The sequence below is a fragment of the Seriola dumerili genome, unplaced genomic scaffold (genome assembly GCF_002260705.1).
Source record: "Seriola dumerili isolate Sdu_G_001 unplaced genomic scaffold, Sdu_1.0 BDQW01000191.1, whole genome shotgun sequence".
Classification (NCBI taxonomy): Eukaryota; Metazoa; Chordata; class Actinopteri; order Carangiformes; family Carangidae; genus Seriola; species Seriola dumerili.
This window is the reverse complement of record NW_019174446.1, coordinates 2,451,502-2,472,856: the sequence shown is the minus strand read 5'-3', so window position 1 is coordinate 2,472,856 and position 21,355 is coordinate 2,451,502. Positions and strand designations below refer to the sequence as shown.

At 41.2% G+C, this 21,355-nt stretch overlaps 1 protein-coding gene across 4 annotated transcripts in view; it reads left to right on the top strand.

Annotated features, from left to right (window-relative positions):
- The window catches only part of oxr1 (oxidation resistance 1), a 66,428-nt gene that overhangs the window by 17,963 nt on the left and 27,110 nt on the right, over positions 1–21,355 (top strand). For all 4 annotated transcript variants that reach the window (XM_022753285.1, XM_022753284.1, XM_022753286.1 and 1 more), the window contains exons 3-4: positions 13,318–13,425; positions 16,002–16,115. In XM_022753285.1, coding sequence (XP_022609006.1) covers positions 13,318–13,425; positions 16,002–16,115 — 222 coding nt within the window. The remainder of the gene's footprint in view (positions 1–13,317; positions 13,426–16,001; positions 16,116–21,355) is intronic.

Genomic DNA, 21,355 nt, shown 5'->3' with positions numbered 1-21,355 from the left:
AGCGAAAGTGCTGTTTCTGTGTTAACGTCGTTACATGTTTTTGACGCTTTTCTGCTCCCGTGCTGCTGCTGCTTCTGTGTGTGTGTGTGTGTGTGTGTGTCTGCTGCTGGTGGTTTGTGTAGCTCTGACTAGCTCCAGTAATATCCGAGCTGTAGCAGTTGTGTGTGTGTGTTGTGAAGGCACCGTGTCTGACCACGCTTGGTATCTCATTAGTGAGGAGAGAAGCATTTGGTGGATTTTGCCAGTGGAACACGTGTACCTCATTCTCAAACTGTTTACATAAAGAGAGCAGTGTGTGTGTTTGTGTGTGTGTGTGCAAGGTAGCTCATAGAGAGCTTATGGAAAACAATGCATCCTCTGTTAAAGACTCCCTGTGTAGCAGCACAACACTCAGCTCCATTTTGCATGTTAATATATAGAAAGGAGGCAGAAACTGTAGCAGCTCCATGCATTTCCTCCAGCTGGACCAGAGGAGGACAGACAGGCAGGAGAGCTGGCAGGATGTCTATTTGTTTTTCCACTCGTTCTACGTGCCACGTATCGGCGAGCATTCCACCACAGAGCTCGCTGTGCTCGCGAATGACCTTCCAACTGCGTTGTCATTTCTATTGATTTAGCTGTTGTATAGGAGAAGGGGAGGGGGGTTGAGAGAGGGAGAGGGCTCTGGTTCCCTGGCGTGAACTGAAAATGGAGCCCGTCTCTGCTTTGCCTGGTTGTGTTCTTCAAATGACCCTCAAATCCAGCTGCAATCAGACTGCCTTTCTTGCCTCCCTCTCCGTGGCAACAGTGAGGAGTGGGATTTCTGTGGCTCATGTCCGACTGTCTGCCGAGGAGAGAGGAAGGGAAGGGAGGAAGTAAGGAGAGGAAGGGAAGGGAGGGAGAGGAGGAAGAGTCCGTGGTCTCCCACTGACATTCACGTCTCTCCCTCAAACTCCTCTCTTCTCATTCCCCCCTTTTTGACAGTTACTCTGCCACTGGATCTCTCCGGACGCTTGCTCTCGGCTCCAGGAGCTACTGTAGGGTCTCACTGTGATTGGCTCCCTTCCCCCATTTCGAACACCTCAGCAACACTGACACCACCTCCACGTCCACCGCCTCCCCGACCTGTCAGTCATCCTGGACCTGCTGATTGACAAGGCCCTTGTTTACTTCACCAAGGCTCGAACAACCTAAACCGTTACAACAGGATATTTGTCAGAGGCAAAGCACTGTGTCATGGGCCTGATATGAGTTCAGGAGTCAGCAGGATGGCTAGAAATGCTTGTGGTAAAAAAAAAAAAAAAAAAGAAAGAAAGAAAAAAAAAAGGGATAAATTTAGCATTTAGTTTGGGGGGGGGAGATTAATATCTCAATTACACAGCATACCAATCCTGTTCTTGTCAGCCATCACTCTCTCTCTCTGTCTTTCCCCCTTATTACCCCCCACTAGATTGCTGATAGTGTGATGGATGGATTGAGCTCAGCGAATGATTGTGTCCTGTAGCCTGACATGCTGCAACAGCACGTAGCGAGGAGGCTCGGGGCCGGTGAGAATATTTAAGGCAGTATAACCTCCACTCTGAGAGACACATGGCCGACAGTGTCTCTGTGATTGAGAAGCAGCTTTATCTTAAACTCATCTCCTGCGCTGGGGGGACGGCCGGCGATGTTTCCTTATTTCACTCTCCAGCAGATAAGTTTATAATCTATCGCCTGGCGCCCACAGGAAAAAGGAGGGCTTCTTCTTATGCTGCTTTATCAATACAATCTCCCTCCTTCTCCCTCCCTCCTCTCACCCTTCTACCTCACACACAGGCTTCTTTTCCTCTCCCTTTTTTTTTTTTTTTTTTTTTTTTTTTGCATTGAGAAATAACCTGAGCAGCTGCAACCCATCTGCCTAGACACTGATAACGCAAGTCCATTCAGCCAAGTCCAGCTATTGGCTGACCTGCATCCAATTAAAAAAGTGTTTGAAGTCTCTGGGAACAACAGAGATAGATGATGAGACAGAAAGACGTAGACAGAGAGGCAAGGAGCAACACAGAGGTGAGCCATGGAGGGGGGGGGGCTGGCTTTCAGACTGCCTGAGAGGGCAGCCAGTCAAAGTCAAACAAAATGAAAAAGTGACAAAGTGCGGGCCTCACATATTTATCTCCAGACACATCAGCGTTACCACACTGTGGACACTGACGTTCTAGTTGAGCTGCTATTTTGGTTTTTGCCTGAACTCCAAGGACCCGCAGGTTGTCCTCACTAACAAATGGTCGCATTTACAACCTGTGTGTTACTTTTGTAGCTTTGTTCTTACTTTCTATTGGTTCAGGTAACAAATTAAGGTGTATTTTACCTTTGAACATGGTGGCATGGCTAATAAGAATCAGACAGGGCAAGAAACATGAACTTTTAAAAGTTTAGGCAGATGGTTCTGGGGTGAAACTACAGATGCCCATTCAAGTTATTTGGCCCCAATCTTCCTAGACTGTTGATATTGAATCTGATCTGATAATTATATTTTCAGAAATAAGTTGTTAAATAGTGATGCTTCTTTTATATTAAAACAGTGTTTGGTTGACTACAGAGAGCACACAAACCCTGCTTAATGTTAATTAACAACAGCTGATGACAAACTACCGGAGGTCTGGTTTTTCATTTTTAAAATGAGAAGCTGCTAGCTGATTGTTTTGGGCACACTTTTCTAAGAAGAGAGGAGAGATAACAGTGAAGTGCAGTAAAGAAAGAAGCAGATCAGCTTCATTTTAGATAGCGATTCATTAAAATATGCCCAGCTCGGCTCTGATACTGATCCAATTGGCTCGGGATATCCCGAGGTGAAAATGAAAATGCACTCAAAATTTAGGTAATAATCTCTCATTCCATGTTTCCCATTAATTACTGTAGCAGCCTGCCACAGTCTCATTTGTCCCACCACAGCTTCAAAATTCTTTCATTCATTCATTCATTCTTTGGCCATACTGCTTATCCTTATAGGGTTTGCAGGGGGTGCTGGAGCCAATCCCAGCTGAACTTGGGCGAGGACGGGGTACACCCTGGACAGCTCCCCAGTGAATCACAAGGCTGACGTATAGAGACAAACAACCATACTCACATTCACGCCTGCAGGAAATTTAGAGTCACCAATTAACGTAACCCTGCATGCCAATCACAATATTTAATCAACCATCACCCACCTGACCGGAGTCGGTGAGGGTTGTTATTTATTTAACAGAACATGAAGCAATGGAGCTGTATGTATTGTTCAAGGATTTCTTTGTCACAAAGTACTTGGCAATTCAAATATTTGCAGTGGAGCACCTTATTATTTAATAATTAATTAAAGAAAGCCAACCCGTCTGTTGCCAGTGAGTGACATGTTGGCTCTGTATCCACAGCGATTGTTCATTAACAGTCATTCTTGATCAGTTTACCTGACCTTACCTGAAAATGAGCAAAGAAAAGCACAGAAAAGGAAGATTTGAGTGCAAGAAAATAAGCAGCGTCAGTTGTATGGATTTATTCATTCCTGTCTTTTTCTAATATAGCAGAAAAAAAACTTGCATTGTCAGTTTTTTCCAATATAATGCAGCTTTCTAACGCTGACCAAGTATTGTATACTTCCATAGCTCTTTCCCATCACATCTGTAATGCTTGCTATTAGATAAAAGCAAATATGCCCCCTAGAATTACTGCCTGATCATCTTTCTTATCCCTTCAGACTTTTTATTGTGATACCACCACATTAAAAGATCTAACTTGGTGAGTTCAGTGTCATCATAACCAACAGAAACCTCAAAGATAACATCTACGTTGTGATAAACTGGAAGTATTCTTTATTGTTGAGTCATGTTTAGTCAAATCTTTGTCCTGAACTCCCTTACCCACACTCTCTTTCAGTCTATTGCAGCACTCTCAGCAGAAATGGCACAGCAAAGCTCTCATTACACTTTGTATAGTGACACTAGAGAGCAGTTTTGAGGGGAAGCAACATCTGAATTCTAGTTTGTAAGCTGGGGAAGAAAGAATAAAATTGTCAGCAGTCATGATGTTGCCTTTCTTGCCAACAACATGAGGAGTCAGATAGCATTTTAAACAAGTCTGAGACCACTTTCCCAATCTTACATATATATATATGTGTGTGTGTAAATATATAGTGCTGGGTAAGGATAGAAACATCTTGCAGCTAGTTGGCTGACTGAAATATCTAAAAAACTATTACAATGAAATTTTTCTTTAGACATTCATAGTTCATAGCACTTCCTCTCGCGCCACTGTACTAGAGGAACTATGAGGTTAACATTTGTGGTTTTATGTGAAATGGCTGTTTTAGTGCTGATTTGCAAATGTTGGTGAACATAGTAAACACACCTACTAAACATAAGCATGTGTTGTAGTGTGCTAATGTTGGCATTTGACTCAAAATTCTGCTAGCATGACTACTGTTGTAGTCTTGATTTGACACCTTGAGGAACATGTTTTTCTTAAAAAGTCCTTTTTTTCCACTTACCAAAATAAGTTTAATCCCTCAAATGTTAAGTGCTATCTAAACACAAGCAGCCATACTTCACAGGACAGCCACAGGAATTTCCTTAATAAAAAGTATGATTTAAGTCATTACATATGTGACTGAAGAATCTACAAATCTGAGCAAGCATTCAACGCCATTGTTTTGTAGTTGGCAGTTTTTGATACTTAGTGCTACAGACAAAAAATAATGAGGTTAAATACCCAGCTCTACCAACATGTCTATACACAGTCTGTGTTAGTATGATCCAGATGTGTCATGATTCCACCAGATGTGAACTAGGTAAGGCTGATAATGACAGAGCCACGATCAGTCAGTATTGCCAGTCTGCTGGTTGAATGGATCTCTGCTGGGCTGAGAGGAAGCACTGTGGGCATTAGAGGGCTTGTGGACGTTATATGAGTCATACACCGAGCACCGTGTGTGTGTGTGTGTGTGTGTACACGCACGCACACAGAGAAACGCACATCAGCAGTAATCTTAACTCTGCACCCTCCTGACAATCAGTCACTCTGATTGCATTATTCACTGCTGGGTAGGAGAGGGGTTCCCACTGTTTCAGCTCTTTCACAGCTCTGGATGATGGAGAAATGATGGGATTGGAGGGGTGTGTGGATGGGGATGTTAGAAGTGATGGAGGAGGGGACAGAGCGGAGTGCATATGGAGAAGATGGAGACTGATGGATGGGTGGTTTGATGGGTAGAGGAGCAGACTAATACATGGCTTTGATGTCAGCAGCTCACTCTGATACCTTTTAGTCTAAGCATTATTTGAACTGCCCTTGCCCATGTTTCTCCTTCATGTTGGAGGGAGATAAAACTTTTCAGTTTTAGATTTCGCTGTATCAACATGTATTCTGTTAGCCAAACTACAAAATGACTTGGCTGTTACCTGGTAAACACGCATCTCAAGCCAGAGTCTGTCTCTACGCTTTGCCAAAGAGGTTTCTCAGGGAGTGAAATGCCAGTCTGCTTCGTTTTCATATTTAAAGAGTTAGCGAGGATTGTGTGCATTATGTGTTCAGAAAGATCAGCAGAGTGATGAGTCTGTTGCTTAATAAACAATCTTGTGTTGGCTGCCTTCATACAGGCATCATTTTGTAGACCTGCACGGCAGCAAGATAGCAGTCGATTATAGACAGACACCTGATACAAGACGATATTAAATAATAATCAGAATCCCTTCAGTTAAAGTACATCATATTAATATATAATAATAATAATAATAATAATAATAATGTTAATGATGACTTTAATTAGAATCTTTGGACACTTAGAGCTGATCACCAGCTCGTTCTGTCAGTCTATGAAACTATAACTTTAGCTAACATTAGCTCAGCAGCTAAAAGTGAGGACTGAGATCTTCAGCTGTGAGGCCTGACAACAGTTTGTCGTTGTTACCATATGAGTGGAAAACTACATAATGGACCCATCTGATCCCCTCTCACACAGTCCTGGCTCAAACACTGCCTTTGTCATTATGCTTCTGTGTTTGTGTTGGCAAATCAGTGGACGGGCTGTCGAAGCCTGAAGCAGGAGGTCACAACCTGACCCAAGGAGGAATCCATGAAAGTGAGACAGCAACTCTTCCCCTCTGTCCCCATGAAAAGGACAGAATAACAAGACTTTCTCCCCATCACTTATAGCGGGTCTAAATTTAGATCTGCACATGATCAGCGTGGATATAGATGCACACAATACACATGCCATTAGGATAGTAACGAGAAAGTCACCATGGCAACTCTCATGCTAAAGCTGGGCTTCATCCTTCATTATCAAAATGAGGAGCGATAGCTGCCCTGATATGGTATTATGGGTGATTAAACCGAACCCTGGAGTTTTATTTCCAGTTTGATGACGACACAGTGGAATCATTGTGTTGATTATGGTTCCTCTTTTACTCTTTTCCAGTTGTTTAATCTCTTCCACTCCTTTTTCCTTTTTTCAGTTGAGAGTCCGAGGTGGCCGCCGACCTGTGAGTGGTTACCTTTTTAAAACATATCTGCTTATTAATGTAACCAAGAAGCCATAGCTCTGAGATCGCATCTTACTTCCTTGGTTGACCTTTTGCAGTAGCACTCATAGATTTGCTCGCGTGTTCCTCACTTAATGTTCTTACCAAGATGTCAGCGGACTCTTTAATGGAGCTATTAGTCTTTAACCGTCCATCCGACTGCCCTTGTCGAATCTGTAACGTCCTCTCCTGTTCGACAAGGTGAACATTAGCTAGATGTCAGTCATTCTCAAGATGGCTGCCACGGCCTTCATCTACCCTTCTTGGAAGGAGGGGATGTCACCCGAACAGGAAGAAGCTTAATTATTCATCCCCAGTTCTGGATGAATAATGGGTATTATTGATCCAATGGATAAGAAGATAGGGTCCACCTGTCATTAGTGGCTATGATCCTGATTGTGATTACTCTCTCTTTCTCCCCCTCCCACGCTCTCCTGTCAATGTGTCAATAACAGGTCTTTATCAGTGGGTCTCGTTTGCATGTCGCCTGTCCTCTGCCACTTAATCGAGTTAGAGATAGCTCCTCTTACAGTACGATCAATGACTGCATCTGAGATTTGGTGGGAGTCAGATGTGCAGTACATGTCATTTTAGTGGTGCCTTGATGCTTCTGTGACGTATGAAGCTTGCTGTGTTGCTGATATTACTGGCTCATTTAGATAAAGCGATTAATTAAGCTTAAAAGGCAAGAATGAATCATACTGTTAATACACCAAGATCAGCCCACTACCTGGCTTTGCCAATGTTTACTTCATTGAACACCAGATATTTTTATCCATATTGATCGACCGAGCTCCTGATACAAGAACTACCAGAGCAGCTTTTTGATACAAGAGCCAACAGCTGTCATAGGTGAGGTTAAGCTTTAAGTTATCTATTTGTAGAGCAAAAGGCAGAGGTTTCTACAATGTAAACCAAATATGTGACCTTATTTTACAGAGTGCAGCTGTAAATGTCCTGTAGACCCCAATGTCCCATAGGTTGGCTTTGTGCTGGGCAACAGAAGAGCTATAAAGCTAAAAATAAATAGGTCATGGATGAGATGGTAGCAAATAGCACCTAGGGAGAATCAATGCTATGTGCTGAGGCCGCCTGGATGAAAGGCTCCGACACTGTGGGAACCCTGCTGATTATTAACTCTTTATCTTCTCCACTAAAGTAAACAGAAAAAAAAAACCCATTATGTCCTTTAAAGTAAGCCTTCAATCTTAAAATGCTAGCCATGTACCAAGGACATTACACAAACACTGAACCGGGGGGGTTGTAAATACTTGGATGGACAGGATGAATGATGATGTAAGTTATGACACACCACAGTAATAATTTCTAATGTCTAGGGTATAATATGGTGTATAATATGGTGGTGTTATCCTGCTTTTTATGGCCATGTTCTAAATACATAATGGGTGTGTGTGTGTCATTGTGGTGTCACAGAGACATTGCCACCGTGGGTCTGATCTCTGTGACGCCTTCTGTTCTCTTAGGGACAGAGTATTTATCAAGTTGACATGCTGCTGTTGTCTGAGTGAACAGTGCGACTCTCTTTACAGAGCCGGCGAGATGACAAATCATGTAGTTCCTTGATGCTGTCATAAGATGTCCGAGAGCAGTTGTTAATGACAGTTATGAGGAAATATTTTAGGTGGGAGACAAACCTGTCACTGCATCCTTCTTATGTCTTCTTTGTGGCTCTGCTGCTTTCGTTTCTTTCAGTCACTGTGATGGAAAACACCACGGTATATTGTGTTTGTTCATCACACTTGATTTAACTAGCTAAAATCCAAACAAATAAGACTTCACTGAGTGTGTTGACATTCAAACTGGTATCTCTTCTTGGTTTTGATCTTGTTTGAGGTATGATGTTTACATGCAACATAGAGAAAAACTGGTTATTTAGCTCCTTGGTACTTGACAGTATCCAGGTTCTTGATCAATTTACATGTAAGTGCAGGCTCATGCAGGCATCCTCAACATTAATTTACTCTGTGTCATCTCTATAGCAGCTGAGCATTACCTTAGCATTTGAGAGGGAATCTGGTTGCTTTGCAGGATTTGGCTTCTCCATCCAATCACCAATAATGAGAGACTAGAGCAAATCTTTGTTTTATTGACAGTGATTAGAAAACCTGCAGAGGGTGGTTACATGCAGTTTCCATCAGAGGTATATTTTAGATTTTCACAGTACAGGGATAAGAGCTTATACAGATTCCTGAAAAGAGGATTTGGTCTTTACACAAACACAACATACAGTATAACTGGGATACTGGAAAAGCCAAATCATTACTGGGATACTTGCTTGCACTGCACAAAATAAAATGGAGAATATGTCGTTTTCTACAGAATAACTTGGAACCACGTCTTTTTTCTGTAATGAGTGATACATCAGTCCTTTCTAAATCTCATTGAAAATATATCCTGAAAATATACCAACAGAAGTTTCCTCTTGTGTTTTTGGTTTTGGAAAGGCCAAAAAAGACATTATCCTTCCATACTTTAAATGCCACGTCACTTTTAATACAGCCCAATATACATTACTTCATTATGTAGAGAAATCTAAATCTTGACAGACTGGCTGAAAACATCTCTTGGGGTTTGGGGAAAATTATTAGGGCTTTTTATATCATGTTGTGGTGCTTTATAGACTAAATGATTAAGTGATTCTGGCAGCTGATCACTTTGTTTACTATACTATGTCTTATATGTCGCTGTCTATGTCACACACACGAGAACCTTACAGTTCATGAGGTTTGTCCATGTATTCATGGCCTTGGTTGCCGTGCAACCTCCGTTTTAACTTAATCTCAATTTGGATCTAATCATTGAATTAAATTTGGCCTGATGAACAAGCAGTGAAAATCAAGGTATCAAATAGCATTTTGAAATATGAAGGATACTTTTTTAATTTGATTTGCTTCTAGAAAATGATCAAATTAACATTTAATCAAGACGGAGAATTGAATCAGATCAACAAACTGCTGTTATTGTGTATCTCCACTTTGACCCTTTAAGGAGACGTGTCTCTGGAGCAGGTAAAAATAGATGTCTGCATTTACAGAAACTTGCTACAATAATGCTGATGAATGATGGAAATGATTTTGTTTTTATTGTACATACTGTAGTGTAATTTTCAGTGGTAGTGAGGAGTAAAGGAAATCTAATGATTCGTCTTTGGTCCTTACTTCATTTTAATCCAGTGACATCCATCCATCTACAACCAGTTACTAGCCGAGAATATCCCAGAAGAGCCGTGCTCCACCCCCCCTGTCCTTCTCTGCAGTGCACATGTTCTCACCATGAAGCCCCTGCAGGTCAAACCACTGCATCCTCTCCACCTCAATTCAGCCCGGCTCAGCTTCCCCACCCGATCCATACTGCACAATGCATTCCTGCTCTGCCTTGTTCATTGTTGGCCAAACAAAGTTGCACACATTGCTGAGTCAGGGAGACTGTATACCAGCAACGTGACCAACCTCAGCTCTGATTAGTGTGTTCTCCCAGAGGGTACGCCATCCAAACTCAGTGTAGCCCACAGTCTGGGTGCCTGGGTTAGCACTTAGCAACATCCAAACTTTGCTTTGTCCAACCCTTGCGAGTGTAGTTCTAATAGACCAACTGTTGATCAGCAACAATGACTCAACAATTATTTGGTCAGCTGCTTAGATTTCTATACAGTGTCCAATTTCCAAACCAAAAATACTTACTATATTCAACTTTAAACACACTCCTGCTCGCACTTTTAATTTGCTCAGCAGTGGAGGATGGTGCTGCAAGCAAGTGACCAGCATCACAAGACGTTTCAGATCAGAAATCTAATGAGCCAAAACAAGTGACATAGCAGTGTTACTGTCACTGTACTTTCATGGTGATTAGTCTTTCTTTAGCAGTTTCTGCTGGATTTCTGCCACTGTCAGCTAGCGCGGTATCATGTGACTTTATTGTCAGTACACTTAGAAATTTTCCTAGAGGCACTGTATCAATGTTATTGTTATTCCTCTAGCTGCCTGTAATGGTGTTGCTTTGGCCATAACCCTATTATGAACTGATGATTGAATGCATACATTGGGAATTGATGTTTTCCTAAATCCAATTAGATTTTTAACCAATTTGAATAACCATAATTATTAATGATCCAAAATAAGACCATATTCAAGTTTAAAAATATGGACAACTACATACTTTGAGTACTCAGTAGTTGTTACTACATTATGACATGAGTACTCAGTCCTCATGGGTCATACCTCACCCATCATCAGACTAATCCTTCTCTCACAAAACTATATCTTGCACGGTTGTGATGCTATCGTGGTGATAAAAATCTGTCCACATACACAGAGACATATCAACACCAGCCAAAGTGCTCAACCACAAGACACATACTGTAGCTACATTCTTCATATGCCCAGCCCTTTGTCCTTGTCTTCAAGCCCTGCTCTATTTCAAGCTCAAGCTTACAGGCTAAATGACACACTTTGTGTATGCTAATTGATGAGTGCTCGATTCGGTTGCCTCTCTGAGCCACAGATTCTGAGGATGATCCCATATGGCTCTGTTGTACTTGCTAAATCAAGTACATTTTGTGTATTTCAAATATTTGAAATATGACTTCCTCCCAGCCCATCCACTCTTCATCTCTCTGTTTTTGATTTTGCTAAGGGATTTTGTCTAATGAAGTGCTGCCTGACACCCATGTAACACAGTGAAAGGTACAGATTTTACATTTCACAATAACTTTCAGCTGCTACCTGGAGTGAAAAACCTGTTTTTTGGAGCATGAGTTGGTGCACGTCACGGTTTGTGATATTTCAGGTGAAGGCATTCACAGGTTGTTAACAGCTTCTGAGTTTCTGTAATTTGTGCAGCCTCACGCATGATCCTGTTCATGTCATGTGTGACTGCCTCACATACAATGATTCACAGTTAGTAATGCTCCAGCTTGTCTGTCTTGGTTCCCTTCATTCAACTACCTGTCTGTGACTGTGCTGTGTGTGTCTCTGTCTGTCTGCTCCTGCAAAAATATGGAAACAATCTGTCATGTTAGGAATTTGGAGAATCTGTCATTCCTTGGTGTTTTTGGACTGTGTAGACACACACACACATACACACACACACACACACACACACACACCCACACACACGCATAGGCAGTCCCATGACTGCTGCACTAATACACACGGTGCCATTATCCTGTCCTAATTATACACAGCTTAGAGTCAGCCCTGCCTATCTGGTTCTCAGGGGTTCTCTCCCCTGAGCTCATTTTTTTCACTTGTACAACATTTCACACACACAGGCACTTTTTGACATGATTGTCATCCTTATTTGGAAGGTAGAAACTCCCGCTGGGCACGTTAGATGCTTAACTAGTTCAGACACGTGGAGCACATCTCTGTTGTATAGGTTGTAACTGGTGGAGACAAGCAGAAGCACCTGTGTCACACAGCACGGTGCTGCAGCTGAGCACAGGTTGTAGCCACAACAGCAGGAAACTGCATGAAAACTCAACTAACATGATTTTCTTCTGCTTTTTTGTGAATTTAAAATGGCTCAGGGTGATTTGCTCTGTCAATGTGAATTAAATCACTCAGTTAATGCTGAATAGATTAGTCAATTAATCAATTAATTGACTAGCAAAAAAACTACAGTTTTCACAATCAGTTTCTTAAGATTGATTAAGAAAAATGCCAACCATTGATTGGAACCAGGTCCTCAGATGGGAGGATTATTGCATTTCTCTGTTTCTTATCATGGTAATCTGAATATCTTTAGGACTGCTGATTGAACAGTTTGATAAGCCCCACCCACATTAGTTACTGTTGCTACACCTGTCAAGCTTTCTGTTTGTGCACAGCACAGATGCAGTTTACAATGATAATGGTGGCAAATTTACCACTAAAAGACTTTTGCAATTTTTTAAACAATGGTCCTTGATTTCAGACAGAGGTGCACAACAGCAGCACATTTCTACCCAGCAACTGTCAAACTGCTTAAGTGACAACTGTTGCTGGCATATTTTGTCAGCTGTAGCTAACTAAGTGATATAGCTAATGTTAGCTCCATGAGCTAGTTGTAAACGTTTGACATTTTAATGTTTCTACCTGACTTGCTATAAAATAAGAACCCTGTAAAAGGGTCTTGGTAAGCACCTGATAGCTACATGCATGGTATTGTGCTAAAAGACTGAGGCTAAAGCTAGTTTAGCAGTTAGCTAGTTTAAGGAAAAATGTAAGGTCAGACCGTTATTCCTGTTTGCATTGTTAAGTTCCAAGAGGAAAGTCCTTTAGGATAAAGAGTAAGAACAGTAAAGGGGGAAATTATTAGGGGGTTTTACATAATTTTCTGGTGCTTTATAGACTAAATGATTAATCATATAATTGAAAAAGTAATTAAGAGATTAATGAATAAAATATTTTTCATTCATAGTTATGGCTGTAGACGTTGTCTTCCTTATTTTAAATTGAAAAAAGGTACACATTGCTACATGAGCAGATTTGAAGATAACACGACTGCCGCTGACATTCATGTCAGTTCATATTTCTTCCAGCAACATTGCATCCCATGGGAATCTATTTCTGGTCAACAGCTGACAGTTTTAATTTGCATAACATCCCAAAATCTAACATTCAAAAAACAAGGCACATTAAAAACTTTAAAGTGATAATTGCACAGCTCTGTTCATCAGATTTTCTCTCTCCGCCTCTCATCCTCTGTCTTACATCTTCATGTCTTCCCTTCACAGCTTTGAGGAAGTTCCCTGAACAGGAGCAGGAGTGTGATTCTGTGTCCTCTCTCTTGTTTTGTGGTCCAGGTGGAATCGCGGGACACGTTGAACAGCATTGCGCTCAAGTTCGACACCACACCCAACGAGCTGGTTCAGCTGAACAAGCTGTTCTCCAGAGCTGTGGTGCCTGGCCAGGTGTGAACCGCCGTGCAAGCCCTCACTGATAGATTCAGCTGCATCACCTCTTCACTGTCCTACAACAACCTCATATCCACAGCCACCCACTAACTGCTCCACCTCATACAATTCTCTTTGACGCATCAAGCATTCTCAGTGGTTTCCCATAATTACTAAATATTTCCTGGATGTGGGAATTCATATGGAAAAATTGGAAATAGAGGGTTTTTAGGGAACATCACATGCTGCATGTGTGTATCCTTTCTCTCTGAGACTTGCTGACTCACTAACCACAGCCCTACTATCTGTATCCCCACTTAATTGCCTGCTAATTACAGCGTCACTTGTCCCATTAGGATGCAATTCATTGCAACAGACCTATTATGTTTCTTAAAAGGTATAATTATATGTGTGATCCTTAAATTCTCCCAAAGATGCTTTAGTTCCGACAAGATGACACAAGCTACCAATCTTTAGCCTGGCAAACACAGTGCCAGCTTCCCTGGCTCATGTTCTGCTTCATGTTTCTCGTTTCTTTTTTCAGCAATAGACCCAAATTCTAAATCTGTTTTTTAATAGGGGAAAGGGACAAACATGCAAAATGATATTTTGTAGCCGTATTCCCTGGCATCAACATGAAATCCAGACGAATGGAGAGGAGCCACATACGCCAAACCCGCTGGCATCCCCCAACTCGGCTCTCGGCAAACAATGCTGAGTTGAGCTGCGTCCAAACACTGGGGTGTAGAGAGCCCTTGTTGAACCATCATCTCTGCTCCCATTCCTCGGCTGAGGCAGAAGTTACACCACAACAAAAACAGCCACTTTTTAACCATAAACCTGTATCTACTTCATGTACAGTCCAAACATTTACAACCTAAAAAGAAGTTCAGTCCAGAATTACAGCTTTAATCCCTCTAACAGAAACTGTACAGGTCCAAATGAGGTAGTTGTCCATGTGGCTACAGATATAGTCTCTGTAATGGTACCACTTCCTGTATTAGTGTAGGTCAGTGACACTTCTGACATATCTTCATTTGATATATTTGAATTTGAATTTGGAAAGTCTTTCATGTCTGTATTATATGGAATGAGTAAAAGGTTAGTTTGACATTTTGGGAAATATGTACTGATGGAAGAAGTATTCAGACCCTAAAAGAAGCAACACCACAATGTTAGACTAAGTAAAAGTCCTGCTTTGATAATTCTACTTGACTAAAAGTGCTTAAAGTATTACCAGCAAAATATGCTTAATCAAAGGAAAAGTACTTTATAATGATTCTTTTCAGTGGCTTTTCTCTCAGTTCTCAGTTTTGTTAGTTTAGTGTTATCAGCTCCACCTTGAGAGGATCTCATCAGCCACAATAACTCGTGCAGGGCCCTTAATCTATAATAATCCATTGTATTGTATAAATTCATTGTATGTTTTGTATATAAAATCAATATAAGTACTAACAATATACCAAATATTTACAAATGTAGTGGAGGAAAAAGCACATGCTGAAATGGAGAGTAAGAATAAAATGGCATAAAGTACAAGTACCTCTGTACTCAGTACTTCATTTAATGCACTTAGTTACTTTCCACCACTAGAAATACTTAGTTCTCATCTGAGTTAGATGAGAAGATCAATACAACTCTCGTGTCTGAACACTAAATGTAAAGATACAGCCAGGACATGCTCATCTTATCTTAGCATAAAGAACGGAAACAGGAAATAGATAGACAAACAGACAAACCCGGTACCCAGCAAATATAGAAACCAAACAAAAGCACAAAAGGTGAAGAACAGAATAAGAATACACATAAATAATTAAACAGAAAAAAATAGCCTCCACTGTTTTCCCAAAATACCAAAATATTCCTTCTACAGCCAGTAATTCCCCTACTTCACCACTACATTACACATCATCGGGGATAGCATGTGGTCATTGCAACACGCAGATGCACATATTCCATCAATATAGAAATGGACACAATTAGTTGATCGATCAATTAGTTGATAGACAGAAAATTAACCCCCAACAATGTGGATGATTTATAAATTCTGTAAAATAGCAAAGATGTTGCTGATTTTCTTCGACCTCTATGAAAGTCAGTTAATATCTTTGGGTTTTAGACGATTGGTCAGATCAATGAATTGTAATGGGCACGTTTCACTATTTTCTGACATTTTGGGGATCAAAGGTTGAATTGATTAATTGAGCAAATAATCAACAGGTTAATCTATAGTGAAAACAATCATTAGTTGCAGCCCTTTATTTATGGAAAGTAATTCTGCATCAACTAGTTTTAGTCTATGTGTTCTAACTCCATGAAAACCATCAGACACCTCGGTGCCATCACTGCTATCTCTAACATCCGTCATGATTGTGACTCTCCCTTTCTCTGTTTATCCTTGTCAATAGTATGAGGCTCGTTACACGATGTCATGTGATTTGTCCTGTCAGATTGGTGTTGTAGTTGTGTGTGTGTGCATGTGTGTGAGAGGGATTCCCCCTTATCTCCCCCCATGTGCGTGCATGTGTGGTGTGCAGTGCGTGTTTGCACAAAGACAGTGCCTGTGTAAATACAGACATGGATTGTGTTTGCAGGTTCTGTACGTTCCTGATCCCGAGTACGTCTCCAGTGTCGGAAGCTCCCCTTCCCTCAGTCCCATCAGCCCCCTGTCTCCCACCTCCTCAGAAGCTGATTTAGAGAAGGTGACGGTATGTTGACCACGATCATGACGCACAATCACACACACACTCAGAAAATGTCAAAGTAGATTAACCTAACTATTGTGCTGTTTTCTGGAAAGCTACACTGTTGGAATAGCCTCGTACTTACTACACTGTGTTATCATCCAACTAATGTTAGGCAAGGTAATCATCCAGGCAGCAGAGGCATTTTAATTGTTTGTGCAGGGTCACTTCCTCAAATTCATTTGAGGAAGTCAAGACAAGCAGACACATGATGATGCTCAACTAGAACATTTAGACCCTGCTCACCATACACAGTGTCTCTCACACACACACACACACACACCCACTCACACACACACACACACACACACACTCACAGAACCACACCAACAGGAATATAGCCTGTGCCTCCCTGTCACCACTGTATACACAACACCATACTGACTTATCCTTCAACCAGCGTTCATAGCTCATGTTTTATAGCTCTGTTCATTGTCAGCCATAACATGAACATCCACGATGAAGTGTCATGCTGTCAAGGACAGAAAAGACAGAAAGACCTGCTAATGAAACCTGCCTTGTATTTTCCAAGGATGGGACAGGAAGTGATAAGCATGCACATGTAGTCGGGCACAAGGACATAAGTGTTACTTTTTAACAGTGACTGTCTTCTCTGTTGTTTGTTGTGAGATTGAGGTAGTTCTTGTGAGACTGTGAATGCTAGCTTTAGTTCAGGTGAAGAACATTAAATCACACACAACTACAAAAATGTCAACGACACAATAAAATCAAAGTCCTTTTTTTTACTGTAGTCTTTGATGGAAAGACAGCAAAGTGCAGCAGACAAGGTGTCATTATATGGTCAGCAAACTCTGGTGTTGTATCTGTGTTTTTGTCAATAAAGTCGCCCCAAGTCAAACAGGGACAAAATGAATTACATACATACATACATATATATTAGATCTAGGATGAAAAGCTTATACATACAAGTTAGAACTTTGTCGGTTATTTGTCGTTTTGATGTGCATAGATATATTTCCAACACCTGCTCTAGGGTTTGAACACAACACAACTAACCTGACAAACTTGTTCTGAGAGCATTTTGTATTTAAGTGTTTCTCCCAGATTGAGCAGTTCTGTTGTTCACTCACAAGATCTACTGTCTAACAACCAACCTCGATAAATAACAGAGGGTTTCTGACCATGTAGAATAATACTGGTTGTCCTACATGGACTATAACCTTGTATGTGCCGTATCCATTAATAAGACTGATCTTGTATTCACATTTGACCTATAGAGGGAGAAGCAGATTGCCAGAGTGACTTTTATGGAAAAACAGCTTGTGGTCCTTTTCAAACGTGAAGCTGTAAAATTGTGAGAGCATGTACAAAGGAAAGTGCATGTGTTAAAGAGGCCATTAGATAAACTGGTTACTTAATTACCATCCAAGCTGCTGATGGCGCTTTTGGTTTGATACATTATTGTAGTTTCTGTATAAGAAGATAGAAACACATGGCATTTACATGTGGCCTGTATTTCTGACCACCTCCAGTTTAATTGACGATATATTCATACAGAAAATACGTGAGCAAAAATCTATGTCATAACCCTTTCATTTCAGTCTCATCTTTTCCTGAACTGATATTTGGCCATATGTACATCACATCTAGTGATGCTAGTGTAGCGTGAGAAACAGAGACCAGCTGGAGGTTGGCTGCATGTAGTTTGTGTCTGACCTCCAGTCTGGTCCAGTGCGCATCCTGTCCTCACACCTCTAAGACCAGCAGTATGAGCCATCTCCCTCAGGTGCTTTGTCTCCAGCATCTGAATGAGCCAATCATTAAGCACCGCAGTGCTCCCTTAAGAAATATGACTGTTTGCTGGTCACCATGGAAACAGTCGTCTTGTTTTGCCGCCTTTGTAAGAAAATGGATACTGCCATCTCCACTGCCATCACTCTTCACTGCCACTCCACTTGAGTTTAGACTCCCTCCCACCACAAGCGTTCTCCCTCTCGTCTGCTCTAATCTCCATCCGTTAATTTCTCCATGCTTCCCAAAAAGAAAGGGCCCTGTTCATTTACTACTTATCTATTTAGGTCATGCCTGTGAGAACAGGAGCATATTCTGTGGCTCTCGACGGGGGAGGATCAGAGAGAGGGGCTGTGACTGCAGAGAAATTAAGCCTTTAAAAGTGATGCCGTGTCTGATATTTAGAGCAACTAATGAACGGAGCTGTGTGCTCTCCCAGACAAGCAGCCAGGCAGCAATTATTCCAGGCAGAGGAAGTGTGCTTGGAGGGCAGACGGGAGGGAACATTACCTCACCCGATGTGTAAACTGTGTGTAAACTGTGTGTGTGTGTGTGTGTGTGTGTGTGTGTGAGAGAGAGACTGTGTTTGTGCGTGTGAAAGTGTGTCTGTATCTGTCATCTGTGCATGTTAGTGTGTGCTTGCCTGCACACTCCTGTCTCTCTCTCCTTTTTTGAGGGTTTTAGTTGGTAGTTATATAGAATTAGGCAGCATCCAGGTGCTGTTTGATTTTTAAACCACAGGAAGGACCTTAATAACTCGCTCTGCTTCTGCTTTTATTTTTTGTCCAGATTCCCCAGCATCTTTTTAATTACAAGCCTATTTTGGTGCGCGGCACGCTCGACTCTGTGAGGATATTATCCAAATAAATGGCTCTGGGAGGTGTATAGTAATTGCAGTGCAAGCAGCAAATAGCTAGTATAACCCTGATCAAGATGAGTGCTCTAAAGAAAACTACTTTCAGATGCTTCTCTTTTAGTTTTGGATATAAAAAGAGTCAAATCTGTAGCACCAGATGTTTAAACAGCCTATTAGACCTTCAAGGCCATTTAACAAAACAGAGGTTTTTCACTTCAGAGTGTTATTTTTATTAATTTACATCAAAACTGAAATCATATGTATTTTTATTGAAGCTGTGTTAACACTCGCACAGTTGTATTCCATAAAAGAAAGCTTGTACATGATGAACCCTCAAAAATACATAATAAACATGGTGAGTGTTTCCCTAAAATCCTCCTGATTCTGTCAAGCTGGAGGGTGCCCAACAATTCATGTAGCCAATACCAAACTGTTCGGGTGTTTTCTAGTGTTATAGTAAAAAGTTCTTTGCTGAAAAGTCTTTGCTCTAATCAGAGAATCACTTTGAGGTGGTTAGTGTCTCTGACATATCATCATCTTTGGCTGTGTACCATCCACCTTCCCTCCCATTAGTCAACCAGCTTATAACGGGAAATAAAGTTATGTATTGAAGCTATTCCATGTCACTTTTGCAGACCAGGGCCACAAGTAGAAGTAACAGGGTAAAAGTAAAGACAGCAATCAGTTGTTTAATTGATAAGTTGAACAACAAAAAATTAGTTTTTTGATAATTAAAATCGTTGAATTAATTTTTTAAGTAAAAACGCAGAACATTCTGTGGTTCCAGCTTCTCCAGTGTAGTGCTGTTTTTCTGTTTTATATCAATATAAATTAAATGTTTTTTGGACAAAACAAGAAATTTGATGATGTCACCAAGGACTTTATAAGTGTAATGCACATGTTTTTTAATAGACCAAACAATCATAGATTAGACTAAAAAAATAGTGATGAGATGAATCAAAAATGGAGAAAAAAAAAATTTCAGCCCTAATGGCAAATGCTAAAAAGTAGCGGCACATCTAGAGAACACCCATGAAGTCAATGAACTAACTCAGTAATGCTGGTCACAGAACAATGCCTTGCTCATCTTGCTAACACTAGTTAACATTAGCCACCATAAGCTACCGGTCATACCCGACCAAGTGAGGTTGTAGCAGCAAAACCACTGACTTTATTAAATTGAGTATAGCTAAATAGCTAAATTTTTCATTTGTGAGAGGAAGTGTGTGTTATTTCTTCTTTCAAAAGTTACATATTGTTGCTTTAAAGTCCCTGTGGCTGAAACACATTTATCACTTTGTGCAGACACCTCCAAGAAGTTGCTGTGGAGTTTACTTCTGCAACAGTTTAACTCATGTAACACATTAAATTGGATTAAGTCTAGCATTTATGAAGTGTGTGTATATCTCCTACTAAATACAGTAAACACCCTTAAATTTTTCCATTTTCAGAAAGCAGGGGGAAGGGTTTATTTGAAAGAAGTGTCAAAAAAAAATCTATAGAGAATCTCCTGCAAAATATAAATCCATCATATACTTTAATGCACTTGTTATACAACACTATTTATGCTACAGTTAGCAAGGTAAAAGTTTTTCTTTCATCCATTTACATTGTTCAGGGCTTCTGTGATAGAGCTAAAGGCCTTAAAGGCAGCTCTGAAGTGTCTTCATGCACTCCCTCTGCCTGCTAGCCTGCTGGTATTGGCAGCAAAAAGTAACACATCTTGCAGGCATGGATTGTTGGCTGGCTTTCTAACTCTGTGTGTGTGTGTGTGTCTGTGTCTGTGTCTGTGTGTCTGTGTGTGTGAGATTGTGTGTGTGTGTGTGCATAGTGCATGGGTAGCTGGCTGACTTTCCGGCTGGCGGTCTTGCTGTCGTTGGATTATTTGGCAGCCGCCGTCTCGCTGGCGTGCTTGCTCTCTGGTCATCTGTGTGGGCAGACGCGTCCTCTTTGTCCTATCCAGACCTTTCTCGTGCTTATACTGATACACACACACACACACACACACACACACAATTACTCACCGTGGTGGCACAGCTACTACTGTGACCTTCTATGTCTCTTCCTCTTTTGGCACCTCTTTTGCCTCTCTCCTTCCTTCCTTCCTTCCTCCCTTCCACTGGGGTGAGAGCTAAAATAAGTAGCGGAGGAAGTAGATCCAGCTTAGGTTAGGTATATATCTGGCGCCACATTTGTGAAGATCTCACACAGGTGAACAGGTTTCATCTCCTAAAATCCTGCAATTACCAAACGTTACCGTATTTTGGTGCGAATTTCGTGGTCAGCTCGTCAGGTTGACGGCGTGACTCTGGGTTGTGATTTTGGGTGATAGGAACAACGGCACAGAATGTGTCTTGAAGACTTCTGGCCTCAGACGTTTGATGAATCACAACCATTGTGTGCTCCCTCTTGCAGAACGCAACCGTGCCCACAAGGTGGAGCTGTGGATCGACTTTTGATTGCACCATGTGTCACTGTCAAGGTCAAAGCTGGGTGGCACCTGCAGACTTCATCTTTGAAATCTTTATTATTACATAGAAGCAACATGTCATTCAAGAGGAATTTTACCAGAATTTTTAAAGAAATATCATATGTT